The sequence below is a fragment of the Hippopotamus amphibius genome, chromosome 13, assembly GCF_030028045.1.
Source record: "Hippopotamus amphibius kiboko isolate mHipAmp2 chromosome 13, mHipAmp2.hap2, whole genome shotgun sequence".
Lineage (NCBI taxonomy): Eukaryota > Metazoa > Chordata > Mammalia > Artiodactyla > Hippopotamidae > Hippopotamus > Hippopotamus amphibius.
In genome coordinates this window covers 6625604-6649468 of record NC_080198.1, presented here as the reverse complement: position 1 = coordinate 6649468, position 23865 = coordinate 6625604, and the positions used below count along the sequence as shown (strand labels likewise).

Genomic DNA, 23865 nt, shown 5'->3' with positions numbered 1-23865 from the left:
CACATTGGGAACAAAGGTATTTTTTTTCCCCATGAAAATAGATCCAACCTTAACAGACAGCTCCCTAAAGAAGATATACAGATGGCAGCTAAGCATATGAAAAGATGCTCCACATTATATGTTATCAGGGAATGGCAAATTAAAACAACAATGAGATACTATTACACACCTACTAGAATGGCCAAAAAAAGAGAAAAGACTGGCCAAAATCCAGAACACTGATGATACCAAAGACTGGTGATGATGTGGAGAAATAGGAACTCATTCATTGCTAATGAGAATGCAAAATGGTGCTGCCACTTTGGAAGACAGTTTGGTGGTTTCTTACAAACCTAAACACGCTCTTATCATACAATCCAGTAATTGTGCTCCTTGGTATTTACTCAAAGGAGTTGAAAACTTATGTCCTAAACTTGCACATGGATGTTTACGGCAGCTTTGTTTATAACTGCCAAAACTTGGAAGCAACCAAGATGTCCTTCAGTAGATGAATGGATACATAAACAGTGATATATCCAAATAATGAAATATTATTCAGCATTAAGATGAAGTGAGCTGTCAACCATGAAAAGACACAGAGGAAACTTATAAATGCATATTACTAAGTGAGACAAGACAGCCTGAAAAGGTCACATACTTGTATTACTCCAACTATACGACATTCTGGAAAAAGCAAAACTGGATTAAAAAGGGGTTGGGGGAGAAGGAGGGATGAATAGGTGGAGCACAGAGAGTTTTTTAGGGCAGTGAATGTATTCTGTCTGATGTTGTAATAGTGGATATATGTCATTATAATTTTGTCCAAACCCGTAGGATATACAAGACCAAGAGTGAACCCTAAGGTAAACTCTAGACTTGGGGTGACAAAGTAGGTCCATCAGTTGTAACAAATGTACCACCCAGGTTGGGGGGGATGTTGATAATGGGGGAGACTTTGTGTGGGGGCAAGAGGTATATAGGAAATCCTGTACCTTCCTCTCAATTATGCTTTGAACCTAAAACTGCTCTAGAAAATAGTGTATTAAGAAAATAAGTGGTTAATATCTCACCAGGACTTACACTGAGAAGGAGATTAAAAAAAAGCAGGACACTCAGCTCACGAAGGACATGAAATAGATATCAGTGGTTTTCATTCTTGAAATAGGAACACCAATGTGAACTTTTCAGAGACTTTCACGCTAGGTTTCTGTATCCTGTTCTTAGTACCTCAGCCACACTCTATTCTAGTCATTAGGCTGCCTTTAGCATTTCCCCTTTCTGTCAGCTCACCTAAGCTCCCTGCCCCAACAGATCATTTTCCTGGGGACTTTCTGCCATCACCACACATAACCAGTAATCCATTGGCAGATCACAAGAGAATGAGATATACTTGCGATGGTTAGCAAAAGGATTGGGCAATAGCACCAAGTGAGAGAGAAACCTGCAAAAATAGTTTCGGAATTTGGAACATGAAACCTCAGGAAAGTACAAGTTGGCTTAACACACAAATAAATAGCAATACGCTCTCTCCCTATTCAGGTAGAAAACACAGAAGATTGTTTTGTTCCAAGTGGGAGGAGTTGAGTCCTTGAGGACTGGACTGGACCCACAAATGTTACTGAAAGACCTAGAGGAGATCATAGAAAACCATTTTATCTTCAGATAAATTGATGGAGAGTTATTTGGGCAAAGGATTGCCTAGTAGCCGTTTGCTAGGGAGGACGTGAGATGACATTCTTCACCTGGAGGAGGGTGATCAGATAGCCCGATCCAATCTGGGAATGTTGAGACTTGTGCTGCTGTTATCCAGTGTTCAGAAGCATCAAGTGGGAACTAAAGGGGAGGGTTATTCTAGCAGGTCTGGATTACCCTGTTCTGCAGCAACTGCAGAGAGTGGGGGGAATTTGGAGGGGGGTCTGGTGTGTCCTCGGGGCAGCAGTTTTCCAAATATTGGTTTATGGTCTCCTTGATAGATTTTAGGACTGCCCTACCCTTCCTGTAGATGAGAAAACAGACCCCTCTGGAACAGACCCCAATACTGGACATAAAAGTACATTAATAGAAAGTTGGCCAAATAAAGTATGGTGCTCCTAAATAAACCATTAAAAAGGAAAAGGTAGATGCTTATTTATGGATATGAAAAACTATTTATTATTCACTGAAAAACATTTACAGAAAATTAAATGTTTTAAAATTTTTTATGTTAAAAAATGACAGAGGTCTAAAAACATGTGAAAGTATATATACCAAAGTATTAATAATGGTGATTCCTCTAGGATGAGACCATGGGAAAGTGTTCATTCTCTTTCTCTGTCTCTGCCTCTCTCTCTCTGAGATAATAGAAAATAATATATAACGTATATATTATATAAGACACACACACACACACACACACACATTGGTCTTTGACCCAGTTCCTGGCACAGAGCTCCTAAAACCCTTTTAAATCCCTAAGTGATAAGATTGCTAGGAGCATCTTTTGTTCTAGTGAGAGGACTCTGGGTGGGGGCTGGTCACCAGAAGAACCAAGCCATCGTTAGAAGCTTGGAATTTTCAGCCCACCCCACCCTTCTCCAGAGAGGGGAGGGGGACTGACAATAAGGTTAATAATTGATCATGCCTACTTGAGGGAGCCTCCATAAACTCCCAAAGTAGGGGGTTCAGACGTCTTCCAGGGGGCAAACACACCCACACTGGGAGGGTGATGCACCCCAACTCCACTGGGCCAGAAGCTCCTGTGCCCAGGGCCCTCCCAGATCTCACTCTATGTTTCTTGTCATCTGGGTGCTCATCTGTATCCTTTATCATATCCTTTAAGAAACTGATAAGTGTGTTTCCATGAGTTCTGTGAGCCACTTTAGCAACTTAATTGAACTTGAGGAGAGGTCCTGGGGGCCTCTGATTTGTAGCCAAGTTGGACAGAAGTTATGGGTAACCTGGGGACATACTACTTGGGACTGACATCTGAAGGGTTGGGGGGCAGTCTTATGGAACTGCACCCTTAACCTATGGGATCTGACACTATCTCCAGGTAGATAGTGATAGACTTGAGTTAAATTAAAGGACACCCAGCTGTTGTCACAGAGAATTGCTTGTTGTGGGAAAACTACCCCCTCTCCCCCATTTGGTGACCAGAATTGTTAGAAGTGAAGTGTTGTGTGTAATAGCGTTACTGAGGGAAACTTGGGTCTGCTCGCCCTGTGCAGTAAAGCCAAGCTACTGAGGCCAGGTTGTGGTGGAGGAAAGTGCAGCGTTTATTGCAGGGCACCAAGCAAGGAGTCCAGGTGGCTAGTGCTCAAAACCCCTGAACGCCCCGAAAGTTTTCAGGGAAAGGTTTTGAACGACAGGGTGAGGGAGGGGGTGTTGTGGGGTATGTGATCAGCTCATGGACATTCTTCTGATTGGTTGGTGATAAGGTAGTCAGGAGTCAACCTCATCAACCTTCCGGTTCCAACGGGTCTGGGGTGTTTGTGCTTGTGGGCAGCACGTGGTTAACGTCTTCTACCTGGTGGGGGTCTTAGTCTCTGCAAAATAGTTCAGAGGATTTGGCTCGGAACATTATTTATAGCCATTGAAGGAGGAAATAAATGTCTTCAACTTTTGTTAAATGGCTAAACTGTTATTATTTTCTCTTGCTTGACTCTTTTCCTTTCTTTCTGCGTTTTCTGAAGTTTGTGATTAAATTCACTCTTTGGAACTCAAGGAAGGCCTAGGGGGCTAGAGTTTTTCTACAGACAGGAGGCAGGCAGAGGACACTGAGGTGGGGGGGCGGGGTGTCTATTCTGGGAAGGCCCCATAGGGTCCTGCTTGGTTAGAAAAGTAAAGGAGAAGCACAGAAGGGAGAAATGGGTTTTCCCTACACAGGAGGAAGAAAGGCTCGGGCTGGTTTTTTCTTAATTCACTCCTTTTTTCAGATAATGATCATGTACTCTCAGAAAAAACAACGAATTTATTTTTATTAGAAAAGAAAAAAATATGTGCAAAGTACACAGAAAAGCTTTTTTATGGTAATTTCCTTTTCATCAGCCTTCCTTCATGCCCATCTTTCTGATGTCACACGGGTTCTCAACTCTCCTACTCTGCTGGCACGTAAGTAATTACCTGGGAAGCTTTTTTTTTTTTAAACATCTTTATTGGAATATAATTGCTTTACACTGTTGTGCCAATTTTTGCTGTACAACAAAGTGGATCAGCTGTATTTATACATGTATCCCCATATCCCCTCCCTCCTGCGACTCCCTCCCACCCTCCCTATCCCAGCGCTCTAAGTCATCACCCATCATCGAGTTGATCTCCCTGTGTTATGCAGTGGCTTCCCGCTAGCTATCTATTTTACATTTGGTAGTGTATATATGTCAATGCTACTCTTACACTTTGTCCTAGTTTCCCCTTCACCACCTCCCCCGCTCCTGCCCCCATGTCCTCAGGTCCATTCTCTACATCTGCATCTTTATTCTTGCCCTGTCACTGGGTTCATCAGTACCATCTTTTTAGATTCCATATATATCAGTTAGCATACGGTATTTGTTTTTCTCTTTCTGGCTTACTTCACTCTGTATGACAGACTCTAGGTCCATCCACCTCACTACAATTTCATTTCTTTTTATGGCTGAGTAATATTCCATTGTATATATGTGCCACATCTTCTTTATCTGTTCATCTGTTGATGAGCACTTAGGTTGCTCCGGGAAGCTTTTTGAAATATCAGTGCCTGAGTCAGCCCAGAACAATCGCACCTGGATCTCTGGATGGAGGTAGGGCTGGGCTTGTAGAGTCTTTTTAAAGCTCTCAGATGATTCTGAGGTGTAGCAGGGATTGCAAACCTCTGATTGTAATTTCAAGGGAACTAAACATGAACAGGTCAAAATGGCACAACTATATCACTAATTACATTCAGCCTCAAAAACTGTTTCTAACTGATCCTGCTGGGGAGGGTGTTGGTCATGGAAAAGCTAATTAGGAGAAGACATGCACTGTGTAGGATCACAGGAAATTTTTTGGGGTGAGGTGATATAATAGGGCACAAAGAGTCCCCCCACCTTTGGAATCAGACTTGGGTTGAATCTTGTCACTTGGCCAATTTGGCTTGGACAAGTTACAGTTGACTTGAGCCTTAGTTTCGTCATCTGTAGAATGGGAATGATAAACCCACCCTGTAGGGTCATGGTGGGGATCCCAGATAATATGTGTTAAATGCCTGGTACTTGATAGGTGATTGGCAACTCAATTAGTGATAGCAAAGACCCTACTTTGAAGAACATATTCTAAAGAATGGGGACAAAGACGTGTCCCTAAGATGGCCTGCTTAGGCCCAGAACTACTCAAGCCTCTCTGGAGGAAAGAATCCAGGAGTCAGGTCCCAGGCCTTGGAGCTGGGCAAAAGGAATCCTGCAGCCAAGGGCCAGAGGAGGCAGCAGAGACAGGAGCTGCATGGCCTGCCTGTGCTGGAGCGGCCGAGGCCGTTGAGAACCTTCTGTGGTTATAAAGCGTCACCAAGGGGAAGAGACCCCCTGGCCCTCGGGGATAAGCACTACAAGGAATGTCAGCTCTGTGGTTGCAGCAGAGAGGGAAAAGCAGGCGGGAACTCTGCAAATACAGGAGAGACAGAAGAGGACCCTTATCCTCCTTTGCCCCTTGTACCTGGGATGTATGTGCTTTTGCATTCGGCCTCCGTCAGACAATCCCTGGAGCTCCTCCACCTCAAATTCCTCCTTTAACCACTGCTGCAACACAAGACTTCCCCTGAAAAGCAGTCTTGGAGCACTGGAATGTGCCCCATGTCCCACACCAAGGAGCTGCACTCACATAATAGCGATTCCTTATGGGACTCAGCACTTTACAGTTTACCCTGAGCATTTTGGGGTCTGTTTAAGCTTCATAGAAATCCTTTGAAGTGGGTGGAACAGGATACCCAATTTACAAAAGAAAAAACTGCAAACTGGCTCAAGGATGAAAACCCAGAGACAGTGACTGAACTAGGACCCAAATCCCAACAGGACCCTAAGGCTGGTGGGCACTCTTTTCAGTATTATCAATGACAGCTACCATTACATTCTCTGTGCAAGGAAGACCCTGTCTAAATTGGTTTAATCAATATATGAACAATTGATTATAAACTAATCTGTTTTTAATTGTGTAAATTGATTTAATCCACTTCCTTCGCTCACAGCACTAAGCAGGAGGAGTGATTAGTCCCACTTTAAAAATGTGGAAAGCGAGGCTCGAGAAGTGACATGAGTTGTCCAGCGTCATAAAACCTGTTGGTAGAAGAGCTGGAACTTGACCCCAGGGCTGCTCACTTTCATTTTGGTTTCCTTCTTCTTTCCATAGTCGATGTTTGCAGTTGCAAGGTGGTGCTCTAGTTGCTTATGTGCTTTAGATGATGCTGCCGAACTTCTTGGAACCCATTTACTTCTGTGTAAAAGCATAGGCTTATGAGAATTACATAAAATGATTTATGCAAAGCACATTGTAGGTGTAGATAAATGGTGGTTATTGCAAGAAAGAGGCAGCTTGTAGCTGGTGGTCAGACAGACTGATTGGGTTCAAATCCCAGCTCTGCCACTTTGTATGATTTTAGGCAAGTTATTTGACTTCTTTTACCTCGTTGCCTCATCTGTAGGGTGGGGGTAACAGGTCATTGTGAGGAGTAAGTAAAGCAACACTGGTGAAGTTTGCCCATCATAAATGCTTCATAAATACTAGGGATTATGTTCTCCTCCTGCCCTATTCAAAAATTCACTTTGCCCCCCCAGCTCCTCTTACCATATTCTGCTTTGCCCCAATAATATTTATCACCTACTAAGACAATGAATAATGCAACTAACCACTCCTGCTCTCTTTTACTATGCTCTCCTTTTATTCCCAAACACGAGCTCTCCCCTTATACAGTGCTAAAGTATTTACTTATTTAGCATTTTTATTGCTTATTGTGTGTCTCCCTCCAAGGCAGGGATTTTGTGCTTTTTCCTTCGGAGGGATCCCCAGCACCTAGAACAGTGCCTGGCACATAGTAGCTGCTCTGTAAATATTAGCCCTTCTAAATAAATAAATACCCTTAAAATCACAGTCTCTCCTGACTACCCTATTTGATAGATTCCTCTCCCTGCTTGCTCTGAACTCCTGAGTCCTCTTAAAGAACTGCCCCCCCACCCCCGCCCCACAATAGCACTTGTGACCTTTTAGCGTTTCATGTCATTTGCTTATTCAATACTGCTATTTATTGCTAGTTTCCTCCGCCCCACTCCCACCCCATCTATATTTTAAGTCCCACGAGAACAAGGACTTTTGTAAGTTTTCTCCTCTTACGCATCTCCAACACCTAGAATGAACAGACTCTCTCTTGAATGACTCGTATGCGGCAGAGGGCCAGAAGCCCTGGAGGTGGAGTCAGAGGGTCTCTGCGGGCTGCCACGGAATTCCCGTGTGGCCGCAAACGCGCTGCCTCGCTGCTCTGGGCCTGTTTCCCCTCCTGGCTCCGACCCTCCCGGTTTCGAAGCTGCTGGTCTAGCTGGCCGGGAGGCGTCGCGCCCCCGGTGGCCGCTGGGGGGCAGTCGCGCCCAGGGCCGGCCCCACCCACTTCCCGGGCGGCCCGCGTCGGGTGGACCTAGCGGCCGGCGGGCAGAGAAGCGCAGACCCGCCGCGGTGGACGCCGTGGTCCGCGCGCCCGCCCGCCCGCCCTCACAGCCCGGCCATGGCCTGCTACATCTACCAGCTGCCCTCCTGGGTGCTGGACGACCTGTGCCGCAACATGGACACGCTGAGCGAGTGGGACTGGATGCAGTTCGGTGAGTGGGCCCCCCTGCGACCCTGCTAAGCGCCCCTCGCCTCCTGTTTACCAGGGTGCTGATCCCGGGGCTCGCTGTGTGCCGTCCGGCAGGCGCTGCCCCCTCTCTGTGGTCATCTTGGAAGGTGCTAGGTGATCTCGGACGATCTCTGCTTTTCCTCAGTCTGTCGCCAGGTCATGACCGGCTCGACTTCGCTATTTACAGTGAAGCTGAAAATGATCGCTGTCAGCAGTGATTGGTGCTTACTGTATGCGCGGCCCTGATGTAAGCACCTGACATGGATTATCTCATTTAATTTCCACGAGCGGCCGTAAAATGCGTCTTTCTCTTACCGCATCTTACAGCCGACGACACGGATTTAGAGGTAGAGTCACTTTGGGGGGGCAGGGTATGGCGTTGCTAAGTGGCAGAGTGGGCCTTGAACCCCTGCGGCTGGCCCTGCCAGGACATCGTAACTCCTCGGTGTATTTTGTTTGTTTGCTCCTGGTGGTTGGCTGAGGGCTTGGCATCCTGGGGGAGGCTGCGTGTGTGGTCCTCAGGCCCCCAAACAGAGGCCTGTAGTCCAGGCTCCACCACGTTGAGCTGGTGACTTTGGGCAAGTTGCTTAACCTCTCTGAGTCTCAGCTTCTTAATCTGTAAACTGGAGGTGGTTGTGAGGAATGAAAATTGTACAAAAAGCACTTGACACCTGTGTGTCAGAGGTTCTTGTAAGTATTAAGGAAGTGTTAGCAATCATCCTTCTTAGCTTTATGTTTTAAGTCAATGTGACTGGTGCCACCTTATTTTTAAAGTAATATCTATATTTTCTTTAAAATTGAGGTTATAATGTATACCATTTGTACAAAGAGAATATAATATTTATGTACAGTGGAAAGAATAATACAATGAACATGTATGTTGTTATCCATACAGTTTGAGGAAATAATGTATATTTTAACCTAGTAGTTCTCAATCAGGGGTGACTTTGCCCCCTTAGGGAATATTTGCTGATGTCTGGAGACATTTTTGGTTGTTGCAACTTAGGGGATGTAGTGAGTAGAGGCCAGAGATATTGCTAAACGTCCTGCAATGCACAGAACAGCCCCCTCCACAAAGAACTATCCAGCCTAAAGTGTTGGTAGTGCTGAGGTTCAGAAATCCTGTTTTAAACCAGTCACAAAAATAATACACGCTTATTGCAAAATACTGTGGGAAACAAACTCCACCTCAGGGATTCCATTCTTACCATTTGGATGCCAATTATCGTAATAACAACAGCAGCTGCTAACATGCATTGGCCTCTCACTGTGTGCCCGTAGAGTGCTGGGTGTCTTACGCCTTCTAGCCTTTTTTACTAACCATATTTATTTATGTACATACATTTTCCAACAATTGTATCATTTCCTACATTCTGCTAGCCTGCTTTTTTTCACTTAAACTATATCACAATTATTTCTCCTTGCCAAGCAATATTCTTTAGCAACATGGATTAAGGTTTTAATTTTCAGTGTACATTTGTGTTAACCTTTTAGTGGAAAAAAATAACAGAGGTACTAGGTTAAATGGTGTAAATCATGATCCTGGGACAGAGGGAAAAGTAAATATCTTTCCCTTCCCTGGTCCTCAGCCTTCCCTTTCCTTCTCACAGAGGCAGTCCCTGGTGACATGTTAGGGCACCTCTGAGAAAGTCTGTCACCATCTGATTTTCTAGAATGCACTGTGTCCCTTTGCTCAGATGATCTGTGATTTAACTGCTTCGACTGTTTCCTGGGCAGTGGACAAACACTTTGCGTAAGAGACTGTCTCTAGTTTTTTCCACATTGGCCTCAATTGTGAAGGCCAGGACAACTTCTGTTTCTCGGATATTATTGATATTTTAGAAGGCACACCTATGACTTTTTTTTTTTTTTAGCAAAAATTTTTTAAATTGAAATATAGTTGATTTACAATGTTGTGTTAATTTCTGCTGTACAGCAAAGTGATTCAGTTATACAAATATATATATACATTCTTTTAAAAAATTCTTTTCCATTATGATTTATCACAGAATATTGCATATAGTTCCCTGTGCTATACAGTAAGACCTTGTTGTTTATTCATTCTATCAATATATATAATAGTTTACATCTGCCAATCCCAAACTCCCAAACCATCCTTTCCCCACACCCCCTCCCCCTTGGCAACCACAAGTCTGTTCTCTATGTATGACTTAAAAAAAAAAAATCTTTATTGAGATATGATTCATCTACCATGCAGTTCACCCGTTTAAAGTGTACAATTCAATGGCATCTAGTATATGCAGAGTTGTACATCTGTCTCCAAATCAGTCTTAGAACATTTTCATTACCCCAGAAAGAAATCCCTCAACTGTCTCCCCCAACACTCACACACATCTCCCATTTCCCCCCAGCTTTAGGCATTGCCTCTTCTGGACATTTCATACAAATGGAATAAGTCATACAATCTATAGTCCTTTGTGACTGGCTTATTTAGCATGTTTCCAGGGTTTGTCCATGTTGTAGCATGTATCAGTGCTTAATTTCTCTTTAGTTATTACTGAATAATATTCCATCATATGAATGTACCGCATTTTATTTATTCATCTGTCAGTTGATGGATATTTTGGATTCTTTCCACTTTTTGGCTGTTATGAATAATGCTCCTGTGTGCACTTGTGTACGTCTTTGTGTGCCTGTATGTTTTCATTTCCCTTGGGTAGATACCTAGGAGGGGAATTACTGAGTCATGGGGTACTCTATGTTTAACACTTTGAGGAAGTGTCAGACTGTTTTCAGAAATGTGTGTACCATTTCACATTCCTACCAGCAATGTATGAGGGTCCCAATTTCTCCACGTTCCCCCCAACCCCCAGCACGTGTTATTGTCTGTCTTTCTGAGTTTCTAGCCATCTGAGCAGGTGAGAAGTGGTTTCTTGCTGCGGTTTTCACCAGCATTTCTGTAATGACTAATGATGTTGGGAGTCTCTTCATGTGCATTTGTACATCCTCTGTGGAGAATACCTCTGGCTCCTTAGGCCCTGGAGACACCAGGGATGCTCAGGGTCCTCAGAGCCTTCCCAGTGATTTATGTTATGATCCAGATTCCTCACCAGCCCTGCCCGATCTGACACAATCTGAGCCCCACTGACTTTGACCTTCTCTCCTCCCACACCCCGTCATGCTCACCCCACTCCAGCCACACTGGCCTCCTTGGTCTAGACGCAGGGCCTTTGTACTTGCTTTCCCTCTGTCTGGGACATTCTTCCTCCGGTCCTCCACACGGCTGGCTTTCTAGTCTCTATTTGTGTCCTCTTGCTGCTGTAACAATTTACCACAAATTTAATAGTTTAAAGACAGCCATGATTCTGTTCCAATGCTGGAGGTCAGAAGTCCTAAAATCAAGGTGTCGGCAGGGCAGCTGTCCTTCTGGAGGCTCTAGGGGAGAATCCATTTCCTTGCCTTTACCGACTTCTAGAGGCTGCCTGCATCCCTTGGCCTGTGTCCTCTCCTCCACTTTCAAAGATAGCGGGGTAGCATCTTCAAATCTCTCTCTCTGACCTCTGCTTCTGTCATCATCTTCTCTGAGTTGGACACTCCTGCCTGCCTCTGATAAGGACCCTTGGGCTCACTCAGATAATCCAGGATAATCTCATCTCAAAACCCTTAACTTAATGCCATCCTCAAAGTCCCTTTTGTCATATTAGGTACCATATTCACAGGTTTTGGGGTTTAGGACACTGACATCTTTGGGGGGCCACAGTCTTTCCGTTCTCAGTTCGTATGTCACCTTGTTTGAGAGGCTGACCTTGTCCCCTCTCCCTCTTTATCTCATCAGCACGTCTTATTTTCTTCATTCCTCTTAACATGTTTTGACCTTGTTCCTTATTTGTTTATGTCTGTCTCTCCCCATAGAATGTAAGTGCCACGAGGGCAGGGACATCACCCATCTAGTTCACTCCTGTATTCTCAATGCCTGGGGCAGTGCCCGGCCAGTGGGCAGACACACAGCGCCACTTGAATGAATGATGGGCTGAAGGATGTGGGGACGGTGGGGACACGGCATGGCTTGGAGCCCATGGTTGGCCAGCTGGGTCAGAGGTCACTGGGCTGGGAGCTAGCAGTGCCCATCAGGTAGCAGCTTCTTGGCAAGTTACAGCACTCCATGGGTTTCTGTTCAGCACAAGTGACTGTGATTGTCCTTCCAGTCTCAGCTTCTGCAAGTCTTTTTTTTTTTTTTTTTTTTGAGTTTGAAAAACCTTACCACGTATGCCACAATTTATTCTTTTTAAAAAAAATGACATCCTAGTTTTTGACTATTACAGATCATGTGCGTCATTTTACAAGAGAGCATCCCTTAGGGCTGATTGTGATCCTGGGAAGTAGAGGTGGAGAAATCCATAAAGTGATTCAGAAAATCACGCAGCTGCAAGTATGCACGATCTTTGGATTTGGCAGTTTTGACAGATAACGTGGCTGCCTCCTGTTCAGTTCCCTATGATTGTGGCTCATCCATTTTTGCCCTTGAGGGACAGCAGGCTTCTCACAGCTTCATTCACCCCAGGTGTATTCCAAGGGGCTCTGGGGCAGGGCTTCCTTTGTTGGATGGCTCCCCATCTTGCTCTCTCGTGCACGGGCCAGCCTTCATGCACAGTCCTGCTTTGTCCCTGCCTAGCTTTGTGCTTCGGGCGAGTGACTGCCTCTCTCTGAGACGTTAGTTTTCTCATCTGTAAAATGGGGATGAGTTGCCGAGAGGCTTAGGGGACAAGATGCTTTCCCCTTCCCTCAACCAGGAAGGAGTCTGTTTAGTCCAGACAAAGGGCATTTCACCCGAGGGCGGATCACTTCAGGAGGCTGTGCTGTCTCTGCTCCAGAGAGCTTTGAAGATGGGCAAGGTTCTCTACTGAGTCCTGCAGGATCCAGGAACTCAGACCAGGCGGGATGGTCACCATGTAATGTTAACCACTGGGGATAAAAGCAGGTTTTCATAGAGTGTAGATGTCTTAACAATTACAGTGAATATTTATATCACATACATATTACTCTATACATATAACTAATCTAATGCTTACAGCAACCTCTGAGGCAGGTGCTGTTGTTTTCCTCATTTGCAAATGAGGAAACTGAGGCACCGGGAGACGTGAAGGGTGTTCCCCAAGCACATGGCAAGTAAGTAGCAGAAAGAAGATTTGAACTCCGGGCTCAGAATCCAAAGTCTGGGCCCTGAACTCACCATTGTACCATCCTGCTGACATAAGCATGTATTTTTATATCTAATAGAAAAGTCTGGAAGATTAGAAGTAAGAGTATAACCATTGCTTTTCTTGGGGTCTTCCAAGTGGGATGATCACAGGGGTTTTGATTTTCTCCCATCTTTCCAAATGTTCTGTAATGACCAGGTATTACTTGTGTGTGTTGGGCAAAGAGCCATGGACTCAGCAGGGTGCTCGGCAGTGACTCATCCCTCCAAGATCTCTATCTTGTCTTGACCCTGTTTTAAGGGTCTTGTTAAATGCTAACAGGTGAACACCGTACGAGAGGCCGCTGTCACGGAGCTACAATGTCCACACTGCAAGGCAGCTCTGGGTTTAATTCCTCTTCCTCGCAGCCCACAGATGTGAGGGCGGGGCTGGGCTCCCGCCGGCTGCTGCCGCAGTGGAGCTTCCGGGGACAGCCCCGAGCTTCTGTGCTTCCCATGACATCACGCTGCCTCCAGAGAGTGGGAGGTGAGCCCCCTGAACAGAGCTTGTGTGCAGACAGGGCTGGGAGGAAGGGGTTCCTTCCTCTTCCCTCCCCTCGTATCTCTGCCGCTGGAAGCAGCACCTGATCCTGCTGACATCACTTCCCACAGGCTGGGGTTCTGGCCTGGGGTTTCCAGTGACTAAAGCTACAACTCAAGAACTTTCCATCCTCAACAGAGCACTTCTCCCAGAGGCTTTCTCTCTGCAGGAGGCTGTCACAGCCTTCCCCATTCCTCCAAAGGGACAGGGGCTGTACAATATGATCTTGTCCCTCCCTGGCTCTGAGGTCTTCCATGGTGTCCTGGTGTCCGTGGCTCTTAGGATCAGGTGCAAATCGAGCCCCTTCGTTATGTGGTGCTGGTCTCTTGTCTTCTTCTTCCCCACTCAGTTCACTTATGTTTCTATTTTTCAAACAGAAAAGCTCCATAGGCTTCTGGTTGACTCAACACTGTATCTCTAGAGCTTGTCACAGGCCTGGAGCTCAGTAATATTTTGTTGAATGAATATATGACTTGATGTTCATGTAAATATCTGCTCCATGATTTCTGAAATCCTGAAACTGAAGTCTGATTCTTTTAGTCCTGGTTTAGGAAAAAAAATGCCTCCCTCACTTCAGGAAACTCAGCAGAATATTATATGACCATTCAAAAATGCCATGTTTGAAGAGCTTGTACCAACTCGGAAAATGCTAATGGTACAACGTTAGTAAATGAGGGCTGGATGCATAGTCTTACAGTCTGGCAACAACTGCATCCAGAAGCACACCTGTGTGTGTTGCAGGGAGAGTTTTGGAAAGGGAAAGTACCCTCGTGGGATGCTGTGTCATTTATTAGCTTGTTTTCCCTGCATTCTCCCAAATTTTCTTTAGTGAATAGCCATTAATTTTATAATAAAAAATGAAAAGAAGGAAAGCATTAGTTTTCGTATTGCGTACAGTAGCCCCCTGCAAATTGTGCTTCAGAGTTGGCAACGTGCTTTTAGATCCGTGGCACTCTTGCTCCTTATAATGGTTCTGTGAGCATGGTGGGCTGTGGATTCATTCATTCATTCGTCCAGCTCCCCCTGCCAGGGCTGGTGCTTACAGGTGACGAGAAGGAGATGCCCAGGGCAAAATTATAGGAGCACCTACTCTCTGGCTGCTGCGGGTGCAGGACCGGCCCTGAGAGTGAGTGCCTCCCTAAAATTTGTCCCCTGCGTGCCTCCCTGGCCTTTACTTTGGTCCAGGCCCTGCCCGCACTCTGTGGCAGGCACTCTTCTCTGTTCTGAGGATCTAACAGTGAATGGAACAGATAAAACTCTGCCTACATGGGGCTTCTGATTGGAAGGGAAGTTCTTTTACCCTCTGTTACAGTAGAGGAAACCAAGGCTCCCATCCCACTGGGGAAGTGACGTGCCCATAGCAAGTAAGCAGCTAACGCTCAAGGTCCCTGACCCTTTCGTCCAGTGGTCTCTCTCCTAAGTCTTGTGTGGCAGCCAAGTTGAAATTTACATTCACGTGTGAGTGTGCTGGTCCCCTCGGGTATTGAATGACTTGGGCCGCTGGTGGACCCCAGCTCCTGGTGGAATTTCAGGTAGGCTGGGGACAGGCAGCTTTGGGTTGGATCAGGTAGGCTGGGGACAGGCAGCTTTGTGATGGACAGAGCCGGGCCAGCATGGTGGCCCTGTGGTGGAGGCGCTGCCCTTCCGACCCTAAGCATTCCTTCTTGCTTGCCTTCCAGCCTCCTATGTGATCACAGACCTGACCCAGCTGCGGAAGATCAAGTCCATGGAGCGGGCTCACGGCGTGAGCATCACGCGTGAGCTGCTGTGGTGGTGGGGCATGCGGCAGGCCACCGTCCAGCAGCTGCTGGACCTCCTGTGCCACCTGGAGCTCTACCGCGCTGCCCAGATCATCCTCAACTGTGAGTTACCAAGGTTCCCCTCGTGGCCAGCATGAGCTGTGCTCTCTGGCCTTAAAACCTTTCCTGGGGCTTCCCTGGCGGTCCAGTGCTTAAGACTCCATGCTTCCACCACAGAGGGCACAGGTTTGATCCCTGGTCAGAACTAAGATCCCACATGCCTCGAGGCAGCCAAAATGTTAAAAAAAAAAAAAAAATTACAAAAAATAAAAAAAAACCTTTTTTTTAAAATAATGAGTGTAAAATTTTTAATTAATTAGTTAATTAGCTGTGTTGGATCTGCATTGCTGCGCGTGGGCTTTCTCTAGTTGTGGCGAGCGGGGACTACTCTTTGTTGCCGTGGGTGGGCTTCTCATTGCGGTGGCTTCTCTTATTGCAGAGCACAGGCTCTAGGCATGCTGGCTTCAATAGTTGTAGCACATGGGCTCAATAGTTGTGGCTCACGGGTTCTAAAGTGCAGGCTCAATAGTTGTGACACACGGGCTTAGTTGCTTCATGGCATGTGGGATCTTCCTAGAGCAGGGATCGAACCTGTGTCCCCAGCATTGGCAGGCGGATTCCCAACCACTGCGCCACCTAGGAAGCCCAGCAGGTGGGTTCGTAACCACTGTGCTACCAGGGAAGTCCCCAAAAAAACCTTTCTTAATCTTAAAAAATTTGAATGAAAGAGTTTACCATCCAAATAAGAAATTAGTAATTGTGGTTACCCCTGGGGAGAGGAATTGGGCAGCCAGGGAACTAGGTGTTGGAGAGAGACTTTATTGTCAGCCTTTTAAATTTTGGTTCTCTATTCCAAAAATAAATAAGTAGAAATTTTAAAATAGCTATAATATATAAGTTCAAGAAAGTCTATAGTAAAAATTACTTATGTCTTTATTCTACTTCTTAATTTGGCATCCCAAGAAGTAACCACTAGTCACAATGTCTTGTCTATCTTCCTAGAAATTGTCTAGGCAAATGTATGTTTATGTCTACAACACTTTTTAACACAGAGAGTAGATAGAACAGCACGCACTCAGCTGTCCCCTTTATTTTCACCTAGCAGTCGGTCTTGCAGATTGTTTCACATTGGGACGTTCGTTCAACAGCTGCCTTGTATCCCTTTGACATACGTACCATGATATACCGATAGGCGTTCAGGGGGCGTCCAGCAGCTGCCTTTTGGGTACAGTGTTGGGATGTGCATCCCATTTGCACACATGCGAATCTAGCTGTGGGATGCTCTTTCAACACTGGAATGGCTGGGTTGAAGCGTTGTGTATTTCAGGTTTTGATAGGTATCGATACCAGTATTACTAAATGGCCCTCCTACAGGAGAATACGACCATGGTGGGAATGTACTTAGCAGGTAGTAAACAATACCTCCCTGCCTTGAAGGATGCCTGTGAAATTGAAGAAATAGAATATGTCAAGGGCCTGGTGTTCAGCCAGTGCTCAGCAGAGGCAGGGGGATGAGGGGCCCGATTATCTCCAACTGGACCCCCCGCTATGTCCCCAAAGAGACCCCTTCTGTGTGGGTCAGTGAGCCAGCCTTCTCGCAGGTACTTACTGAGCCCCCCTGCCCAGGAAGTGCCTGGTGCTGTCCGAGGTCCTGGAATACAGGTGGGCAGTGACAGGTCCTCTGCCCTCATGGAGAGCACAGTCACGAGGAGACAGTCAGTAGACAGGAAAACAAGTAAAAATAAGGGGATGGAGTGACCAGATAGGAGAGCCTTCTAGAACATGGTGGTCATGGAAGGCCAGTCTGAGGAGGTGAAGTTGGAGGAATAGAAAGAAGACAGTCACGTGAAGGTTGGATTGTAAGAGAGCCCAGGAGAGAGGGAACAGAGGCCCTTGTGCAAAACCCCTGGGTGTTGCAGGACCTAGCATAAAGCAGGTGTGGGAGGCAGACAGCAGGGCATTCAGAGCTGCAGAGGCCTGCGGAAGACCCCGTGGGCCCCAGAGTTGTCCTGTCTGGGGTTCCAGAGCTGGGAATAACCTGGCTAGCCAACAGACCTCAGTTCAGCACCTGCCTGACTATACCTTAGGCCTTCTAGAGTCAGGGAGGGCTTCCAGGAGGAGGAGTGGGGGCTTAGAGACCCCCACCCTCAGAGATAAATCAGGAGATATCAGGGTGGCCTTACAGGTGGGGACATGCTCAGACCCGTGGCACACTGGTTGGTTGGTGTGTGTCCTGTGTTGCTGCTTGCAGACCCCTCTCTGGCTTGTCTGATTATTGAGTAGATGTGCCTTCAAATATTTTTCACGTTGTGAGAGAATTAGTGATAAACTCTTAATGGGTTCAAAAAGAGGTGAGGAAACTCGCGCCCACCCAAGGATGCCAGAGAGAGAGAGGTGTGGGAGTAGGGGCTGCGAAGAGGGAGCGGGCAGCTGCTGGGTCAGGTACTGTTAGAATGGAGGGACCGGGCCTCCTGCCCAGGCCAGTTTGGGGGTGGGGACGCCAGTTTTGTCTCTGTGGGGTGCTGGGGTGCTGCAGGGGTGTCCTGGGGCCTGGGGGCAGAGACGTGTGGGGATTGAGACACAGGCCTCTCATTGGACACACCAGCTTGCCATTGACGTCAGAACCTGGCTGTTGACTAATCCTGAACATATTCTTAACGATTTGAGGTCAGCATACAACACAGTGCCAGATTCAGAGAAACACACTCATTGCAGCGTGACACTCTGAAGCTGACACTGACTGGGCACTTTCGAGGTGCCAGGCACTGAGCTTGGCTCCTCCCAGCAGCCCCTCGAGGTGGGCGATCTAAGGAACCCCTTCTGCCCCTGAGGACTCCGAGGTCAGGAATGGCTCACGGCCTCCCCCAAGGGCACAGGTCTGGCCACATCCATGCGTGTCTGGATCAGAGTCCTCATTCTTAGCTTTTCTCACGGGAACTTCACTGCATGCAGTGTTTGGGCTTCCAGGAAACAGTGTTATTTGTCCATCAGTGTTTCTTCTTCTTAGAACTTTATTCAGTTCCCCGTTTTCCCATTCCAGCGGCCTCTAAGCTCTCAGGGCTGTGAGAGTCGACCTCTGTTCCCCAATCCTCTTTTCTCTGCTGCTTAGCCTTGCTGATTAAAATTGCCTGAGGAAGAAAGATTCAAGCCTGTTTCCACATTCATGTCTTTTGTTTTGGGAGTTCAGTTGTGTTGTCACTATTGCTTTCAGTCCTCAGGCAAGACACTTCCCCTTTTGTATCTTGGGGGGTTTTTGTGTGTTTTTTTTTTTAATTTTGTTTTTTCATTAGGGAAAAAAAAAGGTGCCATAAATCTTGGTCACTTTTTGGAAGTGAATATAGAGGGCATATGTGAGGCATATTAAGTTTCTGTTATTCCAACTGGTCAGTTTTCCCTTCCCTAATTGTAACTTTAGTTAAACCTTAGTTTGCATTTACTTTTCGAAGACTGTTGATGAACTTGGTCAGCTGCCCCCAGCAGTTTGAGAACCTGACTTCTGCCCACCACTTCTTAGAGAGCTTTCAGAATAGGTTTGAATAAAACAGCTTGAAAACCAGACACCAAAAGTCCCAGATGTAAAGTCCTCAAAGACTTGTGATTCCAGGTCATATATTTGGGTTTAGCAGAGGCCTTCTGAAGGTTGTACCTGAACCAAAAGGTGGAGTGTGGGCTTCCCTGGGGGCCACATGTGCGTCCAGTCTCTTGGAATCATGTCGTGTGGGGGCTGCTGGTCCCATTGTGTAAAGAGTTGGGTGTGTGGGTCTCTGTTCCTTGATATTTTCTCAGCCTTAATTGCCAAGACCATTATTATTCAGCTGTCAAACATTAAATGTTGTAAGAATTAGAATAAATGTAGTACAGAAGGCTTACCATTCCTTCTTCTGGCAGATCTGCTTGCCAGGGTCAACCCTTTTTACTCTTTTAGCTGTTTCTTGGTAGTTTACTGTATTAGCACCCCAGGTCCATTGCTGTGACTAAGGGCAGGCTACAGTGACTTAAATAAGGCGAATGTTTATTTCTCTCTCCTGTGACAGTCCACGCTGGCCAGGGCTGATAGGGCGGCTCCCCAGGGTCAAGGACCAATTTCTTTCTTTTTCATAGCTCTGCTGTCTGCGACAGCCTGCTGCCAGCTCATACCTGAGATGGCTACTCTGTGCCTCCACACGTGCCTTCCAGCTGACAAGAAGGGCGCAGTCCCTGGAAGCTGCATCCTAACCTCCTTTCACAGGCCATTGGCCAGGACTGGTCACATGATCGCACCTAGTTTCAAGGGAGGCTGGGAAATGTCATCTGTAGCTGGGAGACTGTGTGCACAACTGAAGAGCTTGTTCCTCCAGAAGAGAGGGAATACATACTGGAGGGACAGCTGTCTTCCTACAGCCCTCTGCTTCAGGCCACCCAAATATCCATTCGCACCCTTCTTCCCATAAACAGAACATGCTCACGCTTTCCCCAAGGGAGTCTCTTCTGGCAAGGGGAGTGAGTCCTTTGCTTGATCTGCCTGGCAGCCCCTTGTTCTTCTCAGCTGACCAGTGATTCTCCAAGTGTGTTCTCTAGACATCTACGCATCAGCATCCCCTCGGAACATGTTATAATTGCAGTTTCTTGGGCCTTAGCTCAGCTGCCACGTCAGAAACTCCAGAGGTGGCGTCCTGAGTCTCCCTCCAGGATATTCAGGACAGATAAAGGTTTAAGCACCACTGATCCAGCACCTGGTTCTCTGACTTCTGGCTCTGTCTTGGGGGGTGGGGTGGGCATTGGGGGTGCCTCCCTGCTCCCTGTTCTCTGTGGCCTCATCGGAAGTGGGAACTGGAGAGGCTGCCCTTATGGGGTGCTCCACGGCTTTCACAGCCCACTTCCGCTGGGGAGAAGAGGTTTGGGGGCCTGAGAGGAGCTGTGGGGTCAAATAATGGCCGGTTTTTTTCACACCAAGACTGTGGTTTCTTTGGCAATACAGTTCTCTCAAAATGCTAGAAACTTCTGGTCTCTTGGCTTCTAATCAGTTCTATATGTGATAACCACAGTTAATGATCCAGCCTAGATAGCTTAGTTCTTAACCCTGAAAGATTTGATCATTCACTTAGTAGCCTGTGTGCTCAGCCTGCCTGCCTCTACTCCTAATTTATTTATTTATTTATTTATTTTTGGCACACGGGCTTAGTTGCTCCGCGGCATGTGGGATCTTCCTGGAGCTAGGATCGAACCCGTGATCTCTGCATTGGCAGGCGGATTCTTAACCACTGCACCACCTAGGAAGCCCTCTACTCCTAATTTAAGGTGCATACCTGAAACAATAGCTTGGATGGGACGGAAGCACTCTTATTTGACTCTTGCTTCTGGGATCTGTGTCGGGCAGAGAGCCCCTCCTGAAGTTTATCAGTAGATTAAGAAAGGTGGAGTGGGGATTAGAAAGGTTGGGGCCATGGTATCACCTCCTGCTGGGGCCGACGCTTCAGGGCCCCTGACAGCGGGGCTCTGGGTCAACATGGACTGTCCACTACAGGCCAAGAGTCTTCCTTTTCCTCTCTGCTCGAACATGGTTTGGCTGCAGTGGAGTTCCTCTCCCTTTGTTGGAGGTCCCTAAAAGAGAAGCCACGTACAACAACATTCAGAACGTTTTCAACTTCTCCCCTTAGCGTTACGGGTGCTCTTAGCACATGGACTGCCTTCCAAGGGTCACAGGTGCTGGTTTTGCTTTGTTGTAAGAAGAGTAAAGAGTAATCAGCTTTCCAGCCTGCAACATCCGGGTCCTTGCCACCTGAAGCGTTATCATATTGGTTTGGCTCCTATAAGAAAGGCCAAAAGAACAACAGGTTACACTAAAAGAGGCTTTCTTTCCACTCGTAGTGTGTGTGCTTGGCAACGCCCAGCGGATAGGGTGGGTCCAGAGTGAGATACTCGCTCCTGCTCTTCTTCCCTTTTCCACATTCCAGGCAGCAAGAAGGGGAGGGGACTTTTCTTTCCTTCTAAGGGTGCAATCTAGAAGATGCACTTTATCACTTTGCTAAGTTCTGTTAGCTTGAGCCTAGTCACATGACCATAATTAGCTGCAAAGGGAGTCTGGATGTAGCTAAAAAATGTGGTTTTTAGCAGCCATATGTCTAGCTAAAACTTCTAGAATGTAGGAAGACAAGGGGAATGGATATTCTCTACCACATTTGTACTATCTCTAAATAATGTGCTTCTGTTCTTTTCATATATATCAATTTCTATATTACGCATTAACTTTCTAGAAGAGGGTTTGGCTCTACATACTTCCTCCCCTCCTTCCTCCCAATACACTTATATCCTCTGTAATCTGTAGATGAATTTTTAGTTCCTCTATAGGTCTGTAGGTTGTTTTTCTAACTTTTAATGAATATCATTACCTATATAATTGCTTTTCCGTTAGCTCTAGCTCTTGTTCTTGATGCTTCACTTTGTAAGATGAAGCGTTGTTACCTTGCCCTCTCTTACCCTCCCCTCTCCACTTTCACCTCCCGACTTCTGGCAAAGACCAGTCACAAAGTGGTCTTCCATGGATGTCTTCACATCTCCAGGCTCCTCTGAGCCCATAGGGAAGAGCTGGGTCTTCCACGAAGCCCCGGTCTCTGGGTTAGGACGGGAAGAGGAATGCTGCCTCTGTGTCCTGATTGAAAAATGTCTTTTTGAGATGGGGAAAGTACCGTGCGCATAGGATGTCCACAGGGTGAGTCATGGTATAGAGTAGCATTTCCCAAATCACATGCCCCAGGTGTGCGCTCCAGTCAGTTACCCCCTTCAAACAAAGGGTTTATGAGTAACTAACCTTGGGAAATCTGAGGCTTTATCAGTGCCCCCTACCTTTGGAGTCACAATGCACACCAGTGTTTTAGGTCTCTGATAGGCTCTGTAGAAAAGAAATCTGTTTAGGTCAGCGTTTTCCATTTACATTTGACCACAGAGCCCCCTTTTCATTTGATACTTATTAATATTCCCATGGAACCGATACACTTCGGGAATCACTGCTCTGGTAAGATGGTGGTGGCCGTGGTACAGTTGCTGGGCATCCCAGGGAGCATCATGACAGAGAGTCTGGGGGAGTCAAGGGCAGCATTTGCACGGTCAGGCCAGCATTCAGCATCGGAAGAGTCTTTCCCTGGAGCCTAGGGCCGGCCATCACCCTGGGGCTTAAAACGTGAGAGCTCTGCTCCTGAGGGGGCCCTTTCCCGACCACGAGGCTTAGGGAGAGGACCATGAGCCAGGCTCCGGAGTCCAGGTGCTGGCATCTGGGCTGCTCAGGAGCTGGATTCAAGGCAGAGGCCGAAGTGTGAGAGCTGTGGCTTCCAGCCTGAGGCAGGTCAGCTGTCATCACAGCTGAGCTCTGGCGCTGATTACACACCACTGAGGCAGGCAGGGCAGCGGAGCCTGCTGATGGCCGGGCTCTGATGGCTCTAACTCGGAGCACGGAGGCTCGGAATCGGGTGTGCCTGATCCACGAGGGGACACCCTCCCTCGTTCCTCCCCACAGAGAGTTAGATACACAGAATCTGGACAGTGAACTGAGCTATATTGTCAAGTGCCTGCTGTGTGCTAGGTGCTGGGGACACAGCAGTGGAAGTACAGACAAGGTCTCTGACCTCGAGGAGCTTACCGTTCAGGGTGGGAGGCCGATGTGAATAGGATGCTGGCTTAGAGATGTGTGCCCAGCCACAGCAGGAGTGCTTAAAGGAGAAGCATAGGTCGGGTGGGTGGGTAAGCAGGAGGGTGGGAGAGGGGAAGGTTTGATCTAACCTGGGGAAGCTTCCCCAAGGAACTGAAAGTTGAGCCTCCATTTGAGGGACCAGCGCAGGCCAACCACACAGGCGTATCCAGGCGGAGGGACCGGCACGTACAAAGGCCCAGTCGTGGGAAGGAGCGATGCTTGGGCATGGTCAGGTCTGCTTTCATCAGGAGTGAAGGGAAGGTTTTGGAGGGGTTCTATCTGGGAGTACCCCCATTGCTCTGGCCACGGTGGGGAACCGGGGCCTGTGAGGTTCCAGGTGTCAACTGAGTAGGAAAGCAGGAAACTTCTGGAAACTGAAGGGACTCCAAGGGAGGCAGGCAAGAAGAAGGTGTCATCTTCCCATCTGCTGCTACTGTCTTCCTGGGAGTATCTTTCAAGTTTCCCAATTTTCACGCAGTCTCTTCTTGGTTGTGCAACCTTCACAGTTTCTAACTTTTGGTTTGGCGGCTCAGCCCAAGTCATTTCCTTCCTGGAGCCAGGCTCTCACTGGGTGGGGAATTTCTATCTGCCTAAAGTGAAATGGAAGAGAACAAACCCTTTCTCTCCCAAAGAGGCTGAGCTGTTGCAAGGGCCAGACAGGGCTCATGTATGTTCTTCTGGAGGTTTTCCCCAAATCTGCCCCTTTCCTACCAGTGGGAAACAAAAAAGTGTGGGAAGGACTCAGACCCTAGGAATCCTGGAATCTTGCCCCTGGGGGTGGCACTGCACTGGTCCAAGACCTGCCCCACCCCCCCAATGTCCTGGCCAGGAGTCACTGTTACCTGAGTGCTTGTCATAACTTGTATTTAGCACCTAATATGT

General features: G+C 47.1%; 1 protein-coding gene across 3 annotated transcripts in view; it reads left to right on the top strand.

Moving 5' to 3' along the window:
• The first annotated feature begins 7638 nt into the window (after positions 1–7638).
• IRAK2 (interleukin 1 receptor associated kinase 2) overlaps positions 7639–23865 on the top strand; it is a 59672-nt gene continuing 43445 nt past the window's right edge. For 2 of the 3 annotated variants that reach the window (XM_057706651.1, XM_057706650.1), the window contains exons 1-2: positions 7641–7766; positions 15201–15383. In XM_057706651.1, the coding sequence (XP_057562634.1) occupies positions 7673–7766; positions 15201–15383 (277 nt within the window). In that variant the 5' untranslated portion in view covers positions 7641–7672. Of the gene's footprint in view, positions 7767–15200; positions 15384–23865 lie in introns of all 3 variants that reach the window. The other variant, XM_057706649.1, reaches the window with a different exon arrangement.